Below are 24,547 nucleotides of genomic sequence, written 5' to 3'. Positions count from 1 at the left end.
TTGAGGTTTACTGATAAAAAGTGCTACAACGGCTACGTTGTTGTTATTTTGTTACTGTTGTTTTAAAAAATGTATAACTTTTCTAATCTCCTGGAATTTCAGTATTGTAGAGTACTGATTCATGTACTGCAGAGTACTGTTTTACAGAACACAGTGGCAAACTTTTAGTCTGGATGTCAGATGTTTCTGAATAGTACTAAGTGTTTGCTATGGAAGCTCACAGCTGTCATGTAACACCTACAGTTGTTTACCTATTGGATTTATAGTCTCACTTCAGCAAATCAAATTGCGGTTCCATTGAGATAGCCTGGAACACACATTCTTGCCTTGAGTAGTTCTCTAAATTACTGGTTTATTATTGATAGAATAAACGTAATTGAGTTTATTTTAACTCTGTAAAGGTCATTTTTCACAATACTGATATTAAATTACCTTGATCGTTTTCTAACCACTATTCACTCTTCCTCCTATTGTAAGGTGTCTACTGATTGAGAAAGATAGAATGAATTAGTAAAAGTTAAATCTGTCTAACCTCCAAATGTATAAATGGCTTCCCTAGTGACTTTTTTGAGAATGCATTTTACTTGTGATTTGGGATGATGGCTTGTCATTGTTTATGTATTTCACAACAGATTTATGTGGGTGATCACATGTGACAATGAGAGAGAAGTTGGTCTTGGTTAGAAATTCACTCATCGTACCAGGGAATGGAGAAATTCGAAAACCTGAGTCGTCTTGAACCGGTCAAATCTGAAACGCCAGCTGAGCATTAAAAGCAACAAATTTGAAAGGTATCAGAGGGGTAGCCGTGTTAGTCTGAATCTGTAAAAAGCGACAGAGGGTCCTGTGGCACCTTTAAGACTAACAGAAGTATTGGGAGCATAAGCTTTCGTGGGTAAGAACCTCACTTCTTCAGATGCAAGAACCTCACTTCTTCAGATGCAAGAACCTCACTTCTTCAGATGCAATTCTTCACTTGCATCTGAAGAAGTGAGGTTCTTACCCATGAAAGCTTATGCTCCCTATACTTCTGTTAGTCTTAAAGGTGCCACAGGACCCTTTGTTGCTTTTTACAAATTTGAAAGGGTTTTTACTTGGTATTTTATCCTGCATTCGTGGTTTGTGTGCTAACTCCTGAATCTAGCCAAGCAGCCCCTCGCCTCTTGACTCAACTAGAGCGAGTCTACGGAAAATCGCCATTCTGACACTGATATATTAAAGAATTCTTATCCTGGCAAATTTTAACATGTTCTTCAAATTGAAGGGTGAATTTTCAAAAGCGCCTAGGTGATTTAAGAGCACAGGTCAATGCTCCTAAATCACACAGGTGCTTGAGAATCCCACCCTGAATCACACAGGTGCCTTTGAAAATCCCCCTCTAAAAGTCCTGCTTTAATTCCTTTAAGTTTTACCTCCATCACATTTTCAAAACTCAGCACAGAAATTAATATGGTCCGACATCTGTAATTTACACGTTGGAAACAAATTGATAGATCTTGCCTCCAGTGCCTTTCAAAGGATAAACACATAGACCACAAATATCAAGAATCTAATTTCCTTGGGGGACAGAGGGGAAGCAATCAAGGGACTCAGATCTTGATGTTCAGACTATCTAGTATTTACTGTTGAAATAAAGGAGTTAATCCATATCTTCTGATACTGTTGTTTATTTCAGATTATAGCTACGGGCACACAAGAAAAAATGGATAGGTTAGTTTCAGAGCAACGGGAGCTAGGGAGAGGAGAGAGAGACATTGCAACAAGTTAGTAACTCCGGTGAGAAAGAAAGTAACTGAGGGTTGAAACTCACTTTTCATTCATAGCCATATATATTGGAAATTTAAAATCACGGTACAGCGGGGAGATTAATCTTTGAAAACACTTACTATGCTGTACCGCTCCCCAAAGGGGAAAAGACAAATCGGCCCATTCATTAAAACAAAAAGCCTTTTTACAGGACTGAATAACAGGTCGGCATGGGAATGAATCTAATAGATTCCACGTGTGTCTCAAGCGCCATCTACTGAGCACTGTTCAAAACAGGGAATAAATTCAGCTCCCATCTATTCGTATTTGTGGAACAGGTACTTGTGCATATCAGCGGATGTAGATCTGTAGCTGCTGTGACCAATTTAACATAGCTCATTTCTGTCCAGCAAGTCTGACCGCAAACTCCACTCTAGGCAGAGGTTCGCATAGGCGATTAAATCATACCTTGTAATCTGAACATTAAGAACTATTAGGTCCACGTGATAATCTCACTCCTCTAATGCAAAGGAGATTTTGATGATTGAAAGCATGATGTAAAAAAACAAACAACAGCAACAATATTATTTAATCACAAATTGCATAACTTCCCATTCTTCTAGAGGAATAACTTGAAAGATGCCCTTTTCTCTCATACTACTTGAATGTGTTATCTCTCAAATATCCACCATTCTGGGTGAAATATATTTTAGAAAGACATGGGTCTCCAGATAAGGAAAGTAATAATCATCTAATGTAAGAAGAGACTCCAAGTGTGAATATTAAAGCTAAATAGGTTAAACAATGCTGTGTACTCTGAAAGAGACATGGGCTAAAAAATCCTTGATATAGAAATCATCAGAACAATGTCAATTTAACAATACATTGTATCAGAGAATGAATGGAAATGTTTAAAAAGATGCTGAAACAAATAAAGTTGCTTGTTTTATGTTCTTCTAATCTTACATGGAATCTCAGTTTAGCGACCCTTTAACCCAATTCCAAGTAAAGAAAGAAAGAATTCTTAAATCTTAAAATGGAATTTCTGAAAGGGAAACTAGATTCCAGGCCTCTCTACTAGTAAAGCAGAATGGACTTTTGATGAGACATGAAGTCCCAGAGGTGTCACCCAAAGCAGAGCAGATTCAAATAAAGGCAAGATTATCCAAGGCAGAAAGTACTATTTTGGTGACAACTATCAGTATTTAAAGATCAATAAATGGTTTATAGCTAAAAGAGAAAAAAGCAGAAGGTCAGAGCAAGTATTGTGGAGTTCTTGGAAGCCTGATAAAGGGGATGACAAGCTCCAGATAATCAGAAGTACTAGTAACAGCTGGAAAAAATAAATACAGAAAATAAAATCCTGACCCCCTGAAGTCAATGGAAAAACTCCCACTGACTTCAGTATAGGCATCCAAGGCATCTGCCCTACTTTTCTACTACTCTATTGAAAAATGATGCATAAAGCATGCCTTCTATGTTGATTTGTCAAGGACGTTTTATGGAAGTAGAAGTGGAGGGCACGCCTCAAATCTGAATAAAATAGCCTAAGCAGCCCATGTCTTTCTTCTTTACTTTAAGGTAAAGCATATTTTGACAGATTGAGTAACTGAGGAATTCAGTAGGACAGCCCATTTACATAACCAGTTGGAAAGAGTCCAGAGGAGAGCAACAAGAGTGATCAGAGGTTTGAAAAACATGACCTGTGAGGTAAGGTTGAAAGAATTGGCATGCTTAATCTAGGAAAGAGAAGACTGAGGTGAGAACCTGAAAACAGTCTTCAACTATGTAAAAGAATGTTGTAAAGAACATGGTAATCAATTGTTCTCCATGTCTATTCAGGTTAGAACAAGAAGTAATCAGCTTAGAATGCAGCAATGGATATTTCAGTTAGATATTAGACAAACATTCTAACTCTAAAGATAGTTAAGCACTGGAAGAGGTTACCGTGATACTGACATACCATGTACCAGCTCATACCAACATCCCCATGTCTCAGTGGAATACTGCCAAATACATAGCTGGAATCAGTCTGGCTCACTTTTGTGTTAGTATTATTAAAATACGTATTTGAAGTATCAGAATGTGTTTAATATTTAGACTTTATTTAATGCTTGTGAGTTGCTGCATGCATTAATCTCATTTATAACATCTGTGTCCCCTATTGTAAGGGGATATTTGAGCATTTGTATTGTGAGTCCCTGTGACTGTGTAAATCACCAGACAGGAGAGAGACATTAGTGTGACATGCTGGTCTGCATGGAAGGTGTTATGTCCTGTCCAACAGGGAAGGTCCTTCAACACCAGATAGGCTATTGTGGGACATTTTAAGAGGACAAAATCCATTGTTGTTCTGCTGTCCCATCCCTGCCCTCCCATGAAGATAAGTGATGCAAGTGGACTCCTCCCATTAGCTAAATTTGCAGCTCAGAATACAAGGTTCCTTCAAGCCCTCCATTTCTATGAATCTATGATTCAGTAAGTGTTTACAGAATCAGGGCTTTAAGGATTAGATTCCTTGAAAAAATATCTTTGTTTTTGACTTAGGATAAAACACAAAAGCGTGATAGAGTAGAAGAAAAGATTGATTGATTAATACATTGCCTGTGGTTACACCTGACTGATGAATTTCTGAAGAAATGAGAAAACAATTTTAAATCATTCAAAGCAAAGGTCAAATGAGAGGGAACTAGCAATGGGACTTTCCCAGGCTCCACACATTTGAGTCACCACCCTCAGTAGACTGTGCGGATATTTAAAATATGATTATGCATGCTCTGGGCTCTACTATGCTACTTGGGCTTGACTCCCCCTGTGTGGGGCTCAACCGCTCTGCTGGGTTCTTGGCTAGGCAAAAAAAAATCAGTTGCAGTATCTCCCAAGTCCACCCATCTCTGCACTAAAATGAGTTGTCACAGAGAGTAGATTGTACATATCTTCATAATATTGTAAGCCTAGGTCCAAAAGACTTAGAGGGGTGGAATTCCCTTCTCCCTCTTTAAGGGAGAAGGGGAAAAGCTAGCTCTGGGCAGCTCTATTTACAAGAATTATAATATCGCTCACCCACAATTCCATCTACAGAGGGTCTTTTTGCTTTAGTTTGAATTAGTTTGTTTTGATTGTATACATAATAGATTATTATTACTGAACTGTCAGGGACAGATATCAACATTATTGTAGACATTCAAATAATTTAAACAATTACTTTGTTATTTAAATGCCATTTCAAAACTAAATTATGTTCTCAGGTAGTAATAAAAAAGAACAAGCAATAATCAAACTTTTTAAACTCCTACCATAAATATTATATATTGTAAATATGCATACAAACATACATATTGATTCAGGGCTCAAATTGGGCAGGTATGCAGATAACATTTTGCTATACTACTGATTCTCATAAATGTTAATTTTTACTTTTTAAAAAAAGAGTAAGGATTTGTCTTCATGTACAGTATTACAGTGGTACAGCTGCACTGGTGCAGTTGTGCCTCTGTAGCACTTTAGTGAAGGCACAACTATGATGACTGGAGAAGCTCTCCCACCAACATAGCACTGTCTATACGGGGAGTTAGGTCGGTATAACTACATTGCTCAGGGGGCGTAGATTTTTCACACTCCTGAGTGATGTAGTTATACTGATACAGATCTGTAGTGTAGACCTGATCTAAGTCTCTAGCTGTTAGATAAAAAAAAAACCTTTAAAGATGAACTAAGTGAAACTGATTCAGTGAGGTCTGCCTGTGTTTGCAAAAATCCGGAAATAATAGAACCGAGACATGTGAACTGCTCCATTCATCTCAATGAGTGTTGACTCACATGCCAACAGTTAACTATTTCACTTCTCATCAAAGGAAGAAGGCAACGAAATATCATAGTGTAAGTCTTCTGTCAAGTGCCAATGGTAAAAGCAAAGGCAAGGTTTAGGCCTGGTCCCCACTAAGTCCCCACTTCGGACTAAGGTATGCAAATTCAGCTACGTTAATAACGTAGCTGAATTCGAAGTACCTTAATCCGAATTTACCGCGGGTCCAGACGCGGCACGGAGGCTCCCCCGTCGATGCCACGTACTCCTCTCGCCGAGCTGGAGTACCGGCATCGACGGCGAGCACTTCCGGGATCGATCCCAGAACATCGATTGCCTGCCACCGGACCCTCCGGTAAGTGAAGATGTACCCATAGTCTGTCAGATCAGACAGATAATCACAGTGGTCCCTACTAGCCTTGGAAGCTATGAGATATACTGTCTAGGGGTCTTTTCTCTAAAATACATAAAACTTGTACTCCTATCTCTGGTTCTAGGGAAATAAAATATAACCTTTGCACATGGTTTTTCCATAGTTTTCAGGTTATAAATTAGATGGATTTGAGTTTTCCTACTGTGGCTTTTTATTTTATTTTTTATTTTATTTAAAGAGGGCCCTAACCAATACAAACAAAAACATATTTTATTGAATACATTAAACAGTGTATTTTCACTGGTGACATGTAGCCTAAAGGGAGTAAGTGAAATAAGTATTAATGACACTAAATTGAAAGGTAGCGTGCTGAGATAACTGAATAATCTGGAGGTATAAGCATTCAAATCTGTTTATGTGCATATAAATCAAACTCCAACTGCATTTTTGAGCAGGGGAAAGCCTAGGCATTTTACCAATGATTTTTAATTTTTTTAAAAATATGCTAACATACAGAGCAGATGCATACTTTAATCCTCTCAATATCATGTAAATATTGATCCCAAGATGCAAACCTATTTTGGATAAAAGATGCAATAGGCAAAACGAGGTGTGTGGGGGGGATTAGGGGTGTCAATAGCTATCTATTATTGCAATGAGTCAGACAAACTACAAAAAAATTAAATAACTCTCATTGTACAAACTCACTGAGATTATGTTGTTGCTTAAAATGTGAAAATCTTTTCTTTGTGAAACTTTTATATGTATTCTGAGATAAAAATATATAGAGAGAAAACAAGATTGCCAGCTGTGCACAGCTTTTATTATGAGGACACTTGTGAACCATAATTGGATCAAAGTCAAGAACTAATTTTGCACAGGTTGTCAAGTAGACCTGATCCGATACCTGCTGAAGTCAATGGAAGAACCCTGTTGATTAATAAGAACTTCCAGTTTCTTAGAGATACCTTTATATCAGTGGTTTTAGAGGCTAGTGCCTTTGATAATCCATTAGCAGTCCTCTGCATTATGCAGAATTTTAATTTTTCTCTTTTCTAGATTAATGTTCTCACCAATTAAAAATAAATAATAACAAAAGTAAGGGAATAATGGCCCTGGCTTGAGCCAGGCATAGAGTAAGATGGTACATAGCAATATTCCAGATAGTGTGTACTTAGGCAATTCCAGCTTCACCTCAAAATTCTTTGGGTCTTTCTTGATAAGAGATTATTATTTATGATGAACAGGCTCAAACTGTGCAATGATTTTCTGCGCTGCAAAAGTGGGATTTAGGATGATGCCACCACATTCATTTTCACTTAAGCCCTACACCAGGATTTGAACTCAGGGCTCCAGTTCAGTAAAACACTCACGTAATTTCTAGTTTGTGTTTAAGTCCCATTAAATAATCGAATTGAAGTCAATGAGACTTAACTACATGCATGACGTTAACCATGTGTACAAGTGCTTTGTTGAATAGGGATGGATTTAAGCACATACTTAATTTTAGCGCACCAACTTAAATGCTTTGTTAGTGCATTAAACCATAATGCCACATATTCCTCAGTAGTACTATGGTTAAGCAATAGCTTTGGTAAAGAAAGTTATATATGAATATAGAAATAAGAGGGAAGCACAAAAATATCTATTCCTACCTTTTCAATTCACAATCCTGCAACTCTTATTAATAATTCTTCATTTCATTGGGAATACCCAAATGAGTAAGAACTATTCACATATACAATGTGTTTGCAGGACTGGACCTTTAGTGGCTTGCTTTACAGTCTGGTTTGGTTTAGTTTTCCTAGGAGATATAAGAAGGTTTGAAGCTTCTGAATTCTAGGGTATTTTTCTCATGGTCATTAATCCTGGAAAAATATTATTATTATTTATTAATTATTTATTGAATTAGGTCCTGATTCCTAGAATGCACAGTACTCACAATTCCCTTTGACTTGACAGTAGCTATGATTGATGTTAAAAAGTGGCTGTTTTTCTTTTATAGTATCTGAGAGCTATAACTGATTACAGTTTTCAGAGGAAAATAGTTTGAGGACATAATTTCCTAGTATGGAGGCACAAGATTGCTAGATTGGAAGAGAAATGATATAAAGTTACAAAAAGTAAACTAAAGATATTTATATGTCAGGTAATAACAAAAACTGGATGTAAGAAATTAAATTTGGATGGCCTGATTCTCCTTTACATCTCTCTCTCTTTAAGTGTAAAGGGGCCTTAAGTTGGATGTAAAAGCAATTTATCAAAGTAATGAAGCTAGGCAGTATAAATGAGAATCAGGCCTGGAATGCTTCAAGGTCATCAAAAATAATAGTCAAATTTAACAAATATAATCCACATTAATATAAAGTATTGATGTTATCTAACTCTGTTATTCTGCTATTGTTATTAATATACATGTACTGATCCTTAATACAGACCATTTAAAAGTCAATCAAGCTTACTGATCTGCTACCAACTCTTGCATCTTTGTTGGATGAATCACTTTCCCCTTCAATGTCTTGGAGATGTGTGGTGAAGTGGGGCCTGCTTCCCTAAAATCTTGGATGAACCTGCAGGGGTTAACAAGTGACACTATCTCTCAAAGAGCACAGAATCCCTTCCTGCTGCCAATCTTCCCCTTCCTTCCCCCCACCACGCCCCAATGACCGTGTCAAAACACATAGCTTCTCCCTCTCAGAAAATAAGTCAATATGACTGTCTGCCAACCATCCAACCTACAAGGCAGGTTCTATTAAGCAGGAGCCATGTGACTTATGACCAATCAAAACCAGCTTGAAATTCAACAAAGTAACAAGAAAATGTGTCATAAATTCTCACAGCCATTCAACATGAAAAATAAATTTCACATTTTCACTGGTGAGGAGCAAATGTTCATAAAATTTCCTTTTCTTGTGTGTGTGTGTGTGTTTTTGTGATCTTGGAACAGGCGGATGTTGATAAAAAAATATTTGACAAAAATATTAAACTCATCTCTAATGACTGGCAGCCTGATATCTTGTCATGGTCTGAGGTGTGTGTGAGCATAGCCTGACTCTGTGGTTGACTTGACAACTGGAAATATGTGATAGAAATAAAGGAGCTTGCAGAATGTGTAATTCTGTTGAAATTAGTATTTATCATGTTTCTCTCAGCTGCTGAGAGGTCAAAAATATTACAAGTGGCATCATAAAAATGTAACAGGAACTTAGAGAGACAAGAAAACTGAAGATTATTAACCAGAGATGTAATCAACCTTGAGAAAAATGCCACTAATACTTTCACTGGACTATAACTTTGGTCTTTTGTTTTTAATTCTCAGAACTGTCAAACTTTGTGACTCTCCTGTGTTCAAAAGTTCACCTGGCATTCATGGCTGGCTTTCCAAAAAGGAGAAGTGCAATTACACAAGCATAAAGGGTCAAATCCAGCTCCCCCTCCCCCCACTTTCAACCATGAAATATATTGCACTGTGGTCCTGCTACAGCAGATAGGGCAAAAAGTGTGTGTGTGGAGTGAGGTGAGGGTGGCAAGGGATAGAGCATATGCAAAACTGGGGGATTACTGTTGAGTGGATCCTCCAGTTCTCTCCCTGCTGAGGGCTGCAAAAGGTATTGCAAAGGCTACTCTGGTCACTGGATTGGAGTAACCTCTGTGTAATTCAATACAGCTCAGTAGTCTTTGTGGGAGAGGAAAGCTACTTCTCATCATGTTGCTAGCCTAGGTACCTGAGCTGTGTATTAGGATCTAGCTTTGAGTTGAAACACATGTGAAAAGCATATCCAGGGTTGTGTGCTCTCTTACTAGAGTGTCATTTTCAAATGGCTAATTATATGCCTATTTATTCTTCTGCATGACTTGTGCATGCAATTGTAGTGCTAGTGCTAATTTGTGGGCTTATACTTTTTGAAAATGTTGTATTTCCATGTTGGGTATATGTGACACAGTGGCCCATTAGCGATTCATTACCCTATGTCAGCACCTCTTGTTAGGCCTGGCATACTCACTACACATTGTTGTCATAATCTGTATTTAAAAGGTGTCATATAAGATATCTTTGGAAAACTTAACTCTGATCATTAATATTCTTCCATGGTGTATGTACGGGATTGCACAAAGAGTTATGGATATGTGTTAGAATTATATTCTTAAAATGAGTTGGGCAAGCATAAACCCAATCTGCCCTGGACAGAGGAATGTGTATTTGTTTGTCTGACCCACCTGGTCATCAGGCAGAGGCAATGAAGGTAAATTTACATAAAAGGTAAACAAAGCCATCAACCTAGCATGTGGGGGAGATAGTACGTTGCTAGGTCTGAACCTCAGATGGTAAATAATTGAATCAACTGATTGTATGCAATATTACTAAATTATGCAAGTGTATCAAGTAAGATCTTTTATGAAATTAATGACACCCTGTTGATTAACACCATTGTGAAATGTATACATTAACACTATATGAGGAATTATGGATACTCACTCATTATGAAACACACATGGAATGTGTCAGACCCTACCATTTTTTGCACCCAAGCCCCCAAATTCTACTGCCTGACTACAGACCATGTCCAGCAACTCCTATCACACCAAATTTTGCAGACACTGGTATAGACCAGTGTCACAAAACCCAGAGCTGGGAGATTCATTTTGCCAATTTTGGCACCTACCCTCTCCCCCTTCCCCCCCACACATTCCACTGTGTAAACAGAGCATACATCCTGCTGCATCTACTGCACCAAATAAACCTGGATCCAAACATGTCGTGTTGCCACAGAGCTGCCAAAATCTATATCCAAGGTATGTATCATGCAAGATCCTGCCTATTTTTGCTCACAAGGCTTCATATTTCACTGCCTCAGTAAAGAACACATCCAGCCACTCCTAGTGAGCCAGCAAATCCTGGGACTGATGCTACATAAATGGGGGAATAGGATCCACTTTCAGGGAGCATAGACCACAGGCACCAGGGGGACTAGTACTGGCAGACACATAGAAGCCACCAATGGGCCCCTTGATTGACTTTTAAAAGGTCTGTAGTAAGCTGATATGTGTGGAGGACAAAGGAATCCAACAGCTGGGCCACATGCGCATGGAACATGGAAAGAGTGAACCAATGGCACTATGGGCAGGGGAGAGCAGGACCTGGGGTCAGGAAAGCATGCACAGCAGCAGGGATATATGAGAATGTAAGCAGGGGACTGTGCAGCAGAGAAGGGTGTGAGAAGAGATGCATTGCAAACAGAGCATACATTTTTCAAGAGACAGGGGGGACAGGCAAGGTTCAATGAAGGAAGAAATGTGGAAGGGGTAAAAGATAGCATGATTGTGAATTATGGGGCATTTATTACTGACAGACGGACTAGAAATATTGAATAGTGCAATGTTGATAAAGGGATAGGGATAGATTTGTTTCAAAGGGGCATGTGGAGTATGGGGCCAGATTGGAAAGGAATGGCCTATGGCAGGCATATTGGTGATGCCTAGGTTAGGTCATATGGCACTAGAAGAAGAAGTAAGAGAGTAAAAGATTCAAATGGGAACCTGTACTTAAAAAGGAGACATCAGGGGAACCTGTACTAAGGTGCTGGGGGAACAGTCTGAATTCTACCTTCAGATGACAGACAGAATCTAGAGGAAAAAGGAAAAGGCTGCTTGGTAAAGAATAAGTAGCGGAGAAGACACAGCATTCAGGGCCCAGAAGAAAAGTTCAAGTGGTCTGGTGAGAGAAGTTATGAATCCAAAGAAGTAATGTCAACATAGACAGCAGTAAGCAACTGCATGGATATAGCAAAAATATCGGAGTACTGAATCAAGACTAACTTCCTGTCGTGAGTGCAATTGGTGAGTGATGGGGAGGGCCAGTGACCCTCAGCAACAGGCCTGCAGAAATCTTTGTGGAATCTCTGGATCTACAGTATGATTTTATTACTACAAGAGAGCTATTCCTTTTACAGTGGGAGAGGTATATAACTGTTCTGAGGGTCCGAAATTAGTTACTGATCCACCATGTGGGGATGTGTTTCAGAGGTTTTCCCCAGAAGATAATGACTGGTGGTTGTGATAAGTATTCTTGCATTAACTGATACATCTTTGGACAAAATTACATCTTAAACTATGGAGATTTTAGCACAGAATCAAAAATTAAGTAAAGTACAGGAACATTTGTTACACACAGTTTTCATAGATTCAGAAATTGTAAGGCAAAAGGGACCACTGTGATCATCTAGTCTTACTTCATGCATAGTACAGGCCATAGGACTTCAAGTCTAATAGCTGTGGCTGAATTAGAGCATGTCTTTAAGTCGAACTGGATAGAAAATTTTGCCATTTTGACTAAAACATTTTTTTTCATGAAATATCAATTTTGACAAAATAAATATTGTAAACTAGAATACCAGAATCACAAGAAATATTTATGAATGCTTCTATGCAGTTCTAAAACAGCAGTCTGAAGGAACAGAAATATCAATGGAAGAAATGGTACTACCAATGTACTGTCTACAAAAAATGGTTACTGGAGATAACTGTTACGTGAACTTTGACATATAGGAGATTACCACTGATGCTCACAATTCATCAAACATGCAACAATCCATGAAATAAGTTTTGGTCATAATATTATATAATAAAAGAGCATATTACTTATGATCTATCACCAGGGTAGGGCGCTCATGAAAAAGAGAATTTACATGACCGAAAGAGAGGGAACCTATAAGTCGCATTCTGTGGGTCCAAAAATACCGGCCAATATAAGATAGAAAAATTAACTGCTCTGTGGTTACAATGGTACAATTTTCCCATTCAGTTACTACTTAATATAGACACTGGTGCTATAAAGAGTGTCAAAGCAAAGCACAAAATATTGCATAAAGCACAATATCCTACAAAAAGACAATTTGCTGATTCCTCTTAATGAGATATGTTCACTGGATACTGATTATTATCATTATGAAGACAAAAATGCTTTACCTAGACCAGGGGTCGGCAACATTTGGCACGCAGCTCGCCAGGGTAAGCACCCTGGCGGGCCAGGCCAGTTTAATTACCTGTTGACACGGCAGGTTCGACCGATCGCGGCCCCCATTGGCCACGATTCACTGTCTCGGACCAATGGGGGCAGCGGGAAGCGGCGCGGGCGAGGGATGTCAAACTATGGACAGAATATGGACTAGATGTATGGAATTGCAACAGTTTTAGGGAATCTTCTTCTTATAGAGACTAGAGAGTCATCATTTTGAGTCATTTTTTGTTGCAGCCGCCAACATAATCCAAGCAAAATAATTTTAATGACTGTGCTGTGCTTCTGTGCACATAATTGTAACAGCTAGGAAGTGATACCCAGAATAATATCACTTGCTACTTCTACATCTGGAGCCCAGGGTGTGATTCCCAGCTCCTGTAGACATACGCCCCCTAGCTCTCAGAGCTACTATGCTAAAAATAATAGTGTAGCCAGTAGCACTGGGAACTGGGGCAAGGGCTAACCACAGGGAGTACAAACCAGCCAGGACCCCTTGGGATGTATTGGACATCATTAATCTTTGCTACCGCTGCTACACTACTATAAAGCTAGCTGGATGAGAGCTAGCACTGGTATATCTATGCCAGCTGGGAATCACACTCCTAGCTCCTAGTGTAGATGTAGCCAAAACAGACTGGATTGCAATGACATTAATAAAATGTAATGGAAAATATATTATTTGTGAGGTAACTAGTCTTCTAAAAATGAACCAAGAACATTCAAGTTTCCAGATATTGTTCTGATGGCCTTTGAGGATCCTCAATCAGGTTTTTCTCCAATTTTAATTTCTTTAATGGATATTAGACATGGTGTTTTCTGAAAAAGAAATGCCTTAGGACAAACTTGAACATGAAAATGGTGTTTTGTAAAGGAAACTGCAAGGCCTGGTACCATTGCAGTTGCTTGGAAATTGAGACAACAACAAAAAATCCTCCCCAGGGTTATTTCCCCATTTGTGAAAATTAAGAGCAAATCAAGATCAGTCAAATAGTACCTGCTCCTATCACTAATACTTAGTGAGTGGATGAATATATTTTATGGAGAGAGAGATGGATTTAAGGGAAAGGGGTTGACGGAGACTAAACTAAGGGATTAGGCAGAGAGGGAGGGGAAAGTGAAGGGACAGAGGGATATCCAGAAAAATATGGGGCTTGGTTCTCCCCTGCCCTGCAGCTTGTGTCGTTATTTGCACTTATGCAGAGTGAGTGTAAAGCAGGCATGATAACAGTTTTACATCAGCTCAGCATGCAAGTGTTCATTGTTCAAAATGTCAAAACTGGAAGATGATAAACATCCCATATTCATTTAAGTGACACAAAAATGCGATACTCCTATTTAAAAACACCTTGTTCTGAAGTCTGTGATCACCTTCTTCCAACTCTCATTGTCTGCCCTTCCTTCCTCTGGCTTCTGATCTCCTTCTCACCCTCTTTACGTCTCACCCTAAAGCTTCCGATCCCTTGTTTCCTGCTCTTCAAAATTCACTTGTTAGGATATGTAAAAATGTTTGATCACGCGTTATATCTTATACTTAAAACTGAACCGTTCAGGGGCAGTTCCATGTCCTTCCGGTGCTCTTTAAATTATGTAGCACACTTGAGGTGCTATGCAAATAATAAATATTGTTACTTATACTTAGTAAGTATTCAATGACTTACAGTTTTTGTCTAATTGAATTTAAGGTCTTAGATCTGAAGCTTTTTGGCATGTATCATTTCAAATGTGGGTTTATTTACAAGTTCCTGTTATGTTTCACTCACCTATTAAAAAAATTAAGTTATTAAGCTACAAATGTTGTCATTTAAATCATATTAATAAGCCATCAGCCCTGCTTAATGTGAATTTAAGTAATGCGGAAATGTATTTATAATATGGAAACGGGCAGAGATGTGTAACTTTTCTTTTTATATTAAAACTCTTCTTTGCAGCCTGCCAGGATTGTCCTGACTACCACTCAAACAGAATTTCGGTTCAGCACGGGACTTCATTAATTCTATTTTCTTTCTGATAAGAAAATTATGACCTGATCTTGAATGAGAAAAAGGAGATGCACATTGTACAGATATTTGAGCGTGACAAACAGACGCGTGAAACAGCAACACTGTTACCTATATTTAGTCTAAATAATTATAACAAAGTGCTAGACACAATTATTTGATCCGAGATGTTTCATAAATAGGGAGAGGTTGCAGTAGGTTGTACAAGGACTTGCTGAGTTCCAATTCAGTCTGAGTGGCTGAGAGACAGAGTGGTCTCTATTTAAGCCGTGGAATGTGGGACACTTGGAGGCAGAAATCGGCAGGTAGATCCAGCTTTCTCTCCCCCCGCTAGAGCAATTTGAGCTTGAGTGCGCAGTAGCCCCTGCTGACTGAGGTGGGAGCGAGGCAGGGAGGAGCGACTCATTGGGCTGTGGGTGATTATTGGTGCGCTGACAGCAGATCTCTCTCCCTCCCTGGTGTGCGCGCGCTGGGCAGGCGAGGCATTCCTGGCAGGACAGCAGCTTTCTTCCAGGATGGTCCCTGCTCCTCTCCCTGGACGGACCCAGCTGGCTGCCGCGGAGAAGCGGGATCCAACAGCAGCTCCTGACTTGAGCGCCAAGTGAATGGGGCGCCCCAACAACACAACGCCGGGGCTGCGGCTGGTGCGTACTACACCGTCTCATTGCGGTTGTTGCTACTTTCCACTAGGTCCAGGTCTGCAGAAAAGTTGGTTTCCATTCGAGAAGGAGGGGAAAGTCCCGCATGCCTCTGCGTCCTCGGGCTGCTGTGCAGCCCGGAAAATGCATCTTGCGCTGCTTTTCCTAGCCCCCACTTGAAATCTCTGGATGGGTCAGGCTAGAGGGGGACTACAGAGAGGGGAAAGCTGGAAAGGTGAAATATAGTGTGGGAGGGGGTTGGGGGGGAACTGTAAGGAGGAGGCTCGTGTTAGCAAATGGGGTGGATCTTATTAGTGATTCTCAGAAGGACCAGCGTAACTCCTGTTTGCGAGTGAGCAGAAAGGCGCCGGGAGAAGACAGATGTAAGAAGTAATCTTGCCTCGCCCACCCCAGGATTTCACTTTAGAAGAGAGTCCCTTCCAGCTGCTGTTTGCTAGGCAGATCCCTGTGCGTGAGACGCTTCAATGTTTCCTACGTTTTCACTGATTTCATTTGTGAGAATAACGTGAGCACAAAGAATGAGTAGCTCATAGGAGCCCACCGGGATTGAAACCGCTAAGGAGCACTTTTGTGTGTTACTTTAGTTCTCAAGTAGCACAGTGGTGTTGGGAGCTCATTGCCACTTGCATGTTCCCCGGCCTATTGTGTGACTGTGTTATGGTGTTGGACGTTTCTGCTGACTGCGTTCATGGGGGATTATTAGGCAAACCACATGTACCCTGCTTTTGTTTGGGCTTTTTTTTTTTTTTTTTTTTTTGTCCTGAAAGAGTAAGGTTGATTGGGGCCCCAGAGATAAAAAGTGAAATGTGCAGTGACAAGTGTTTTGTACAGCAAGGGTCATGAGAGAGCAATAGCATCAGACGGAGTCTGATGACAGCAAATTGGCAATGAGGGGCATGAATTACGCCACAATTGCACTAGGATAACATCTTCCAAGACATGTCTTTAAATTACATCAAGAACTTCTATGAAGGATGTGTGAGTATTAAGTGAATAATGAAAGGAGAGGTGCTGGGGAAATAAATAATTTGCTTTCTTTATCATGACAAATATACATGGGTGGAGATGAAAGTTCTGATAATCAAATATGGAGAAACAGAATAGCATTCTCTGCAAAGGCAGACTTTAAAAACTACATAACCCCTGCTTTCCTAACAAAATAAAGATGTAGCACTAATACTCAAAGTAATAGTGCAAACAGGTAACACTTCCTAGCCTAGTTCCTAGCAATGCCACTTTTGAGAAGTCTACATGTTTAATTTCTGACACTAAATATTAAATGATCTTAGTTTAATCAATAGATAATAAAAATTGATTGACACTTTATTGAAGGATTCCTTTTCAATATGCCTAACATGTCTGTAGTTGTAGAATACTGAGTTTTATGAATGTAGCTGATATGTAAAGCCACTACTGAAATCAGAAAAGCGTAGTTGTTAAGCAGAATAACTGACAGACATAATATAAATGAGGGTACTAGAAATAGTAAGTAAAATCAGTCCCTAACAATAACAAGGACTTTGATTATATTTCAAGCCACTATTTGGTTTAATGTACACAACACCTTTTGTATAATAGTTATTTTAAAAAGGAGAAAAAGGAGTGAGAAGGGTGTTTTAAAACCTGAAATAAATGTTCTACCTAACCTGAAACTGGAAGAATAACTTTGTTCATCTTTGCCTTTGTCTTTCCTGCTGCATAATCCTGTGACTGTTACAGCTCAGGCCTCCAACAGTGATTGGTCAGTTCCATACCCTTTTCTTTGGCTCAGTTCGAATGTTTTTCCTTGGCGTTTTGGGCTTTGCAGTTTATGGAAATGAGGCCTTGCACTTCAGCTGTGAGCCAGACAAGAGGGAGGTTAATCTCTTCTGTTACAACCAGTTCAGGCCCATAACTCCTCAGGTAAATTTTCTTTTAATTGAAACAACCAATTATTTAGAAAATAGATAAAGCGTTCATAAAATTAAAGTAAATTCATTTCCCCATTTTACATAAAGAGTAGTAATTAAACTGAATGTGGGGTAATTTAAACCAGTATTTTTCAGCAACCGGTCTGTGGACTGGTGCCAGTCCCTGAGATCTCCCTGACACCGTTTAGGAAGGCAGCAAGCCACTCCCTGGTATCTGTAATAAACTTCCATTTGTGACAAAGTAAGGGGCTGATCTTTTAACCTTCATTCACATGAGCCATCGTTACCCTTGCAAGTAGTCAGACTGATTTCAACTCATGTGAATAAAGGTTGCAGGATCATAAATAGCATTCTCTAACTTGGAAATATTTGTAGACAATAAGGGCCAGATTCTGTAACCCCTTACACATGCAAGTCATCCTTGTTCACCTAGATCATTTCAGTAACTATAAAACAAACAGGAAGGTTGGCCTAGTAGAGAGGGCATTAGCTTGATACTCAGAAGACCAGTGTTTGATTCCTGGTTCAGCTATAGATTTTCTGTTGGACCTTCAGCAGGTCTCCCCTCATCTGCCTTAGTACCCCCACCTGTAAAAGAAAAGAGAGATAACATTTAACTTACACTCAGTGTGTTATGAGGATAAAATCCCTCAGTGATTGTGAAGCACTCAGGCTGAGATCTGCAAAGGCTTTTAACTTACGCTTACTTCCTGAGTCCCACTGAGCTCAGTGGAAGTTAGGAGCCTAAACACCTTTGAAGATCTGGGCCTCATACTTTGGTGATAAGAGCCATATAAGTGTCTATAGCTAGAATTATACAGACAAATAAGGACTTTGCATGTGAATAAGGGTATATAGTCCCAAGATGTATTGACTGTAACCTACTTTATTCAAGTAAAAGAATGTTTACATGTAAACGAACTGTAAAACTGGAATAATATGTAATGGTGATTGTTCTTATCTTAAATGATTTTTTAATTGTTTTTAATGTATATCATAAATATAAAAAAAATCTTCTCACAAGAAATTTGGATGTGTGCCTGTTTTAACTGGCACAGGGTAGTTGTACATGATCTGACAGCAAAGTCTCTGCTACACTTTAGGTATTCTGGGCATTACAGCTAGTGACGGTTCTGGTACCTGGAGCAGTGTTTCATCTTTATGCTGCATGTAGAAACATCGATCAGGAAGATATCCTCCAAAAGCCCACCTATACTGTTTTTTATATCCTCTCTGTTCTGTTAAGGATTGTCCTTGAAGTTGTGGCTTTTTGGCTTCAGAGTCATCTCTTTGGCTTCCAAGTGAACCCACTCTACAGGTGTGATGCAGGAGCCCTTGACAAAAAGTTTAATATTACCAGATGCATGGTGCCGGAACACTTTGAAAAGACAATTTTCCTCATTGCTATGTACACTTTTACTGTGATTACAGTGGTGTTGTGTGTTGCTGAGATTTTTGAGATCTTATGTAGGAGGCTGGGTTTTTTAAATAATCAGTGACACTGTTGTCATATTGAATTACTCCTATTTATGTGCCATCTGTTCTGACAGTTGTGTGTGGTGGGTTTTTTATGTACAATGGAGATCTCAGTATGAAACAAAAACCACTTTTTGTACACCTCTGCAATTTTGTATAGGAACTCCCCTTACATGCGCTTTTTGTATATTACTGTTGTCAAATACATAACTAAGGGCCAGATCCAAAAGACATTTACTCGTGTGAATAATCCTTACTCACATGTATAGACTGAAGTGAATGAAACGACACATGTGAATGAATGCCACTTCAATGCCATTTAAAGCAATTTGGTGAGGGATTGGGAGAATTTTTTTTTTTTTTTTACACTTACCCCTTGTTGGAACTTGCTACTTAACTGCACACATGCATTTGGAACAAGTTTATTTTTAAATTGAGTGATTATTAATCTGCAGGGGAAAGCCATTCCAAACTACATAAATGCTCTCATGATTAACCTTTGATTCAGTGAATTTTAATGCTCATGAAGTGAGCTTTAATGCTTAGGTAATGCCTGACATGGTACAAGAAAATGCTCTAAAATGTCCCCAAGCAGCTCTACCATTGCAACCTGATTCCTGAACAACCATATCCCTGGCCTTCACTAAGACTCCTGGTTGTGCTGTGATTTTAGTATGAACCAATGTCTAAACCTAGCTTGCAACAGACAAACCTATTTTATCTGTGTCCAATACTAGATGTAAATTTCCTTTTGAAAACAAAAGCTAGCTTGTGCTTCCTTGAATCCCCCACCCTGCTCATCTTTATATTTAAGATAAAACTTAGCCCCTCTTCCTTTTTTTTTGTAATGAATGAGAGCTTATATTTATGGCTTATATTTGCTTATGAACTAAAAGTGTACAGATCCCAAACTTGCCTCAGATGCGTAACCTTTAACAATTCATACATATTCATTATATGGTGAGGCGAGGAACAGGCCCTTTTTTTTAAATTTTTGAATAGAAAATTTCAAAAGAGCTGTCAAGATGACACTGCTGCTTGTGGGCCCAGTCGTGCATTGATTTCAATGACAGTTTTGCCTGAGTATGGCCTGAAGGACTGGATCTTGTAGATTTTTTTTTTTTTTTGCCATGCCACTTCTGCTCACCCATGGCACTATATACTACTTTAAATAAAAATAATCATAAATATTCTGTGCATTAGAAATATTCCCAGAATTAAGTGTATTTTTATAATTTACACTTATGATATATTTTCTATAAAAGTCTATCTTCTCTTGCACTCCAGTTTCCATCTCATAATTAATGGAAATTTTAACATGAAAATTAATCTTCTTTCTTGGAGACTGGACAGAAAGAAAAGGGTAGTTTTCCTTTTAAAATGTTTACAGTTAGAGTACTAATAATCACCTAGGTTTTTTTGTTTGTTGAAGATTTCTTACCCCTCAGTTCTGATTTCTAAAAGTTAACCTCTCTTGCCTACTTCATCATGGTCCGTAGGAGCTAAATAAAAAAAACTCCTCAATTTCATATTCCAGTGTGCCTACTTTCAATGAAGTCTCAACAAGAAAACAAGAAAACAACAACAACAACAAAAAACATTCTGACACATTCTCTTGAATTAAACTGACCTTAGGTCTTGGTCCAGTGCCCACTGAAGTCAATGGGAGTCCTTCTATTGTCTTCTGTGGGCACTGGATGAGGCTCATAGTGCTGAGAATAAAATGGGGGGGGGAAATCTTAACTTATTTAAGAAATTTAACTTATTAAAAAAAGACAAACTAAAAGTTAACAAATAAGAGCAGACAAAAAGTTGCTGTAAAACATACAGGCTAAAGGGTCTTTCAGAGTTAATTTATCTTTGAAAACTCTGTGGGGAATCGGTATACAACTTTTACAGTAAGCTTAGGCCAAATCCTGTTCACTTTATTCATGTGAGTTGTCCCAACAGGCCCAGTTCTGCAAATCTTGTAATCATGACCCACACAGGTAGTCCCAGTGACTTCAAGTGAGTAAAGCATGCAGGATTTGGTCGCTGTTGGACTCATATGGATCCAAACTGTGTACAGGTTACCTAGTTCTATATGCTTTTTTGAGTTGGCTAATGATGAGATCCTAAATTCTAATATTTTTTTGTACTATAGGTTAATCTTTTGACTCTTCCCATGGAAACAAATGATGTTTTTCTTGTCTTAATATCATAAATGAATGTGATATCTTTGGTCAAACACACTTAACTAATTATTTATTTGATATTTGGAAATACTACAAGGGTGGAGGGACTGCCCCTGTTTGTTGCTTGCCTAATATAACATGTACTTTGGTCAATATATACATACTTATTTTTGTTGTATATATCAAATATCCATCCAGCTGTTTTTACATATATACAGGATCTGTTCTTTCCAAATTAAATTTGTAATCTCAGGTACAATAAATCTTTTTATGTATAAAAATATGTGTGACTATTGACAACCCAGTTCATCTGTGTACACGAAATATAGATCATTAATTACAATTTTGTCAGTGTTTTTCCCTAGTGTTTCATATTTCTGTTTAAGTGATGAAATTCAAATGCTTTCCAAATAGACCAGCTGACCTCATGTTAATTACAAATACTAATAATTCCTAGATTCTATATAGCACTTTTCATCAATAGATCTCAAAGTGCTTTGCAAAGGAGAGCTGGACAGTACGAGTATCCCCACTTTAAGCAATGGGGAAACTGAGGCAAAGAAAAGTGCTCAAGCAGTCACTCTGCAGAGCCAGAAATAGAACCCAGGTCCTATAAACCACAGGCCATTACCTGGTCTCTAGACCACAGCATTTCCTAGCCTAGGATACTCAAAACTTGGAATTTTGAAAGAAATTTTGAAATCTTGAAATTTGTTTTCATTCCAAAACCAAGCCATTTCTGAAATTTCCTGCAAAACAGAAATTCTGAAAGAAAACTGTATGCAAAATCCATTTTTGAAAAAAAAAATTGTATTTTTGTTTCAAAACAAAATTTTGTTTTCATTTTATATTATTTTACATTATTTCATTACATGAGGAGAAGTAGTGTAGAATATATGTCATAATATAATAGTCAAAATATTCTATTTTATTTGTTGAAATCATTATGGGAAGCTGCTACTTTAACAAGAAAATAAATTGATTGAATACATTTGTACAAATTGTATCATTACAACGCAAACAGGAGACACTTTGATCTAGAAAATAAGATTTTTTTCACCAGCTCTCATTCTAAACACTACATGTACTTTGTTCAACTGCATAAGTTGTTGTATAAAATGCCCTAAGGCATTTTAACTTGCTTAATAATCCTCCTTCTATAGGATGCAACCCCACACTTCTTAATCAAGAAAAACTCCCATTGAATTAAATTGTAGTTCTGCCTCTGTAAGGAGTGAAGAATTGGGCCCAGAATGCATTTCTCAAGCCATTTTCAAACTCTGTTTTACATAGGCTTGCTCCTCTGTGAAGGTGATTTATGTGGTTTAGAGTTAAATATAATTATGAAGAATATTCTACCAGAGGCAACAAGTATTTTCTTAATGTAAATGGAAGCAGCAAATGTTGTAGATGTACTTTCAGTTGGATATCTGGAGTGCTCCTTTCCCATGCATTAAAATGTAATTACATCTCTGTGTATGAAATGTATTACTGCACAAGAGCGGAGATAAATACTGCACGGAATGAAAAATATGAAGTTCTATCAATAAGCCGGTCCCTATAAAGGTCATACTATAAGCCAGATTCACTCACACTGGTGTAGGGAGGTGTAAACTGCAAAAGCTGTTGCAGCCATGGGAGCATTCACCCTGAAGGGATGACAGACAGTGTACCCACTGCTTTCTATCTGAAGGAGTTCCACTGCAGAGAGACCAGCTTCATAGGAGGCTGGGGCTTTATAGGAGATATGACTTTGGACAGTCTTGGCCAGGCTTGAGTTTTCTCCTGGGGTGGAGGTTGTCTGCAATCCCTGATGAATGAACCTTAAATTGCTAGGAGCTCTCAATTATTATGTATTTATAAGGCCTTCACTGCGTGCCTTCTTCTGGAATTATGAAGTGCTCTCAGGAGGCAACAAAGCAACACTAAGTACCGGGAACACAGGTGAGCATTTTTTGGCATTGCAGTGAGATGTGCCTGAAATCCAGAGCCAGAGGAAATCTTATAAATCACCCATACAAAAAAAAAAAAAAAAACTTTAACTTGCAGTTAAGGCTGCTGAACTGCATTTCCTATCAATATAGTTGCCAAACATTAAGGAGATAATTAGATAAGACAACATTAACATCCACACCAACCACAGCTCATGTGTCTTGTCCAATTATAATGTCCAGCTGCACTCATTGACAATCTCCACAACAAATGCTTTCTATTCTAATATAAAACCACCACAATGTACACATCCAGTTACCCAAACTTATATTCACTTGTACAATCTTTGTTCTACCCTCAGAATATTTTAGATAGAAACAGAATAGTATAGGCTCTTGCTGACATTAGAGTTAAGGTTATGGGTTTGAGGACAACTTTGAGAAACTGGATATGTGCTTTGAACAACCTGCTCTAGTTTCTCTTCAGCTTGTATAAATCATTGATTCCCAAACTAGGAGCACGCCCCCCTGGGAGGGCATGAGGCTGCCGGGCCCTTGAGCTCCTGGCCGGGGAGGCTAGCCCCTGGCCCCTCCCCTCCTGTTCCCCATTCCCCACAGGTACGCCACCGTGCAGGTAGCAAGGCTTGAGCCCGCCCACCTCCTAGACTTTCCAATAAGACAGCCTTGCCGCTCTGAGCAGCCTGGTAAGGGGGCAGGGAGCGGGGGGAGGGGTTGGATGATGATAAAGGAGAGGTGGGGGGGCATGAGGGTTTCTTGAAAATTAAAAGGGAGTGTGATGCTGAAAAGTTTGGGAACCAGTGGTATAAATCTTTGTTAATTTGAAATTAAGTTCACTCAATAAAGTTTGGGGTATTTGGTGGGGGAGGGTGGGAAGAAGGCAGACGAGGGAATTTCCTTGTTTTCTAAAATGAGGAAAAAAAGTTTAAATGGAATTGGCATGTAGGGTTTGAAAGAGTGCAGCCTGCTCTAACAGATGTTATGAGGCACAGCAAAGACAGCTTCCCTTTTGCAGTTCTTTACACATCTGTAGGGCCCTACCAAATTCACGGACGTGAAAAACATGTCACGGACGATGAAATCTGGTCTCCCCCCGTGAAATCTGTATTGTAGAGGGTAAAAGCGCACAAAAGACTAGATTTCCTGGTGAAGACAAGCGTTTCTCAAAAGGGGTCCCGACCCAAAAGGGGACTTTTGGCAGGGAGGGTTTGCAGGGTTATTGTAGGGGGGTTGTGGTATTACCACCCTTACTTCTGCATTGCCTTCAGAGCTCGCTTGCTGGAGAGCAGCAGCTGTAGGCTGAGGACCCAGCTCTGAAGGCAGCAGCATAGGTAAGGGTGACAATGCTGTGACCCCCTTACAATATCCCTGCGATCCTCCTCCCCCACCCCCACAATGCCCTTTTAGGTCAGGACCCCTACAGTTACAACACTGTGAAAT

The 24,547-nt window shown here is 39.0% G+C and overlaps 1 protein-coding gene across 2 annotated transcripts; it reads left to right on the top strand.

Annotated features, from left to right (window-relative positions):
- The first annotated feature begins 3,428 nt into the window (after positions 1-3,428).
- GJE1 (gap junction protein epsilon 1) lies at positions 3,429-22,585 on the top strand. 2 transcript variants are annotated; one of them, XM_054023121.1, is made up of 4 exons: positions 3,429-3,456; positions 15,417-15,583; positions 17,318-17,500; positions 18,612-22,585. In XM_054023121.1, the coding sequence occupies exons 2-4, from the start codon at positions 15,545-15,547 to the stop codon at positions 19,005-19,007; spliced, it is 618 nt and encodes a 205-aa protein (XP_053879096.1). In that variant the 5' UTR covers positions 3,429-3,456; positions 15,417-15,544; the 3' UTR covers positions 19,008-22,585. The 2 variants fall into 2 exon arrangements, with proteins under 2 accessions (XP_053879096.1, XP_053879095.1); XM_054023120.1 differs by lacking the exon at positions 3,429-3,456 and having other exon boundaries at positions 15,328-15,583.
- Positions 22,586-24,547: the final 1,962 nt, after the last annotated feature.

Source organism: Malaclemys terrapin, chromosome 3 (assembly GCF_027887155.1).
Source record: "Malaclemys terrapin pileata isolate rMalTer1 chromosome 3, rMalTer1.hap1, whole genome shotgun sequence".
NCBI classification, from domain to species: domain Eukaryota; kingdom Metazoa; phylum Chordata; order Testudines; family Emydidae; genus Malaclemys; species Malaclemys terrapin.
Note: the sequence above shows the minus strand (reverse complement) of the source record. Positions and strands in the feature narration are given on the sequence as shown.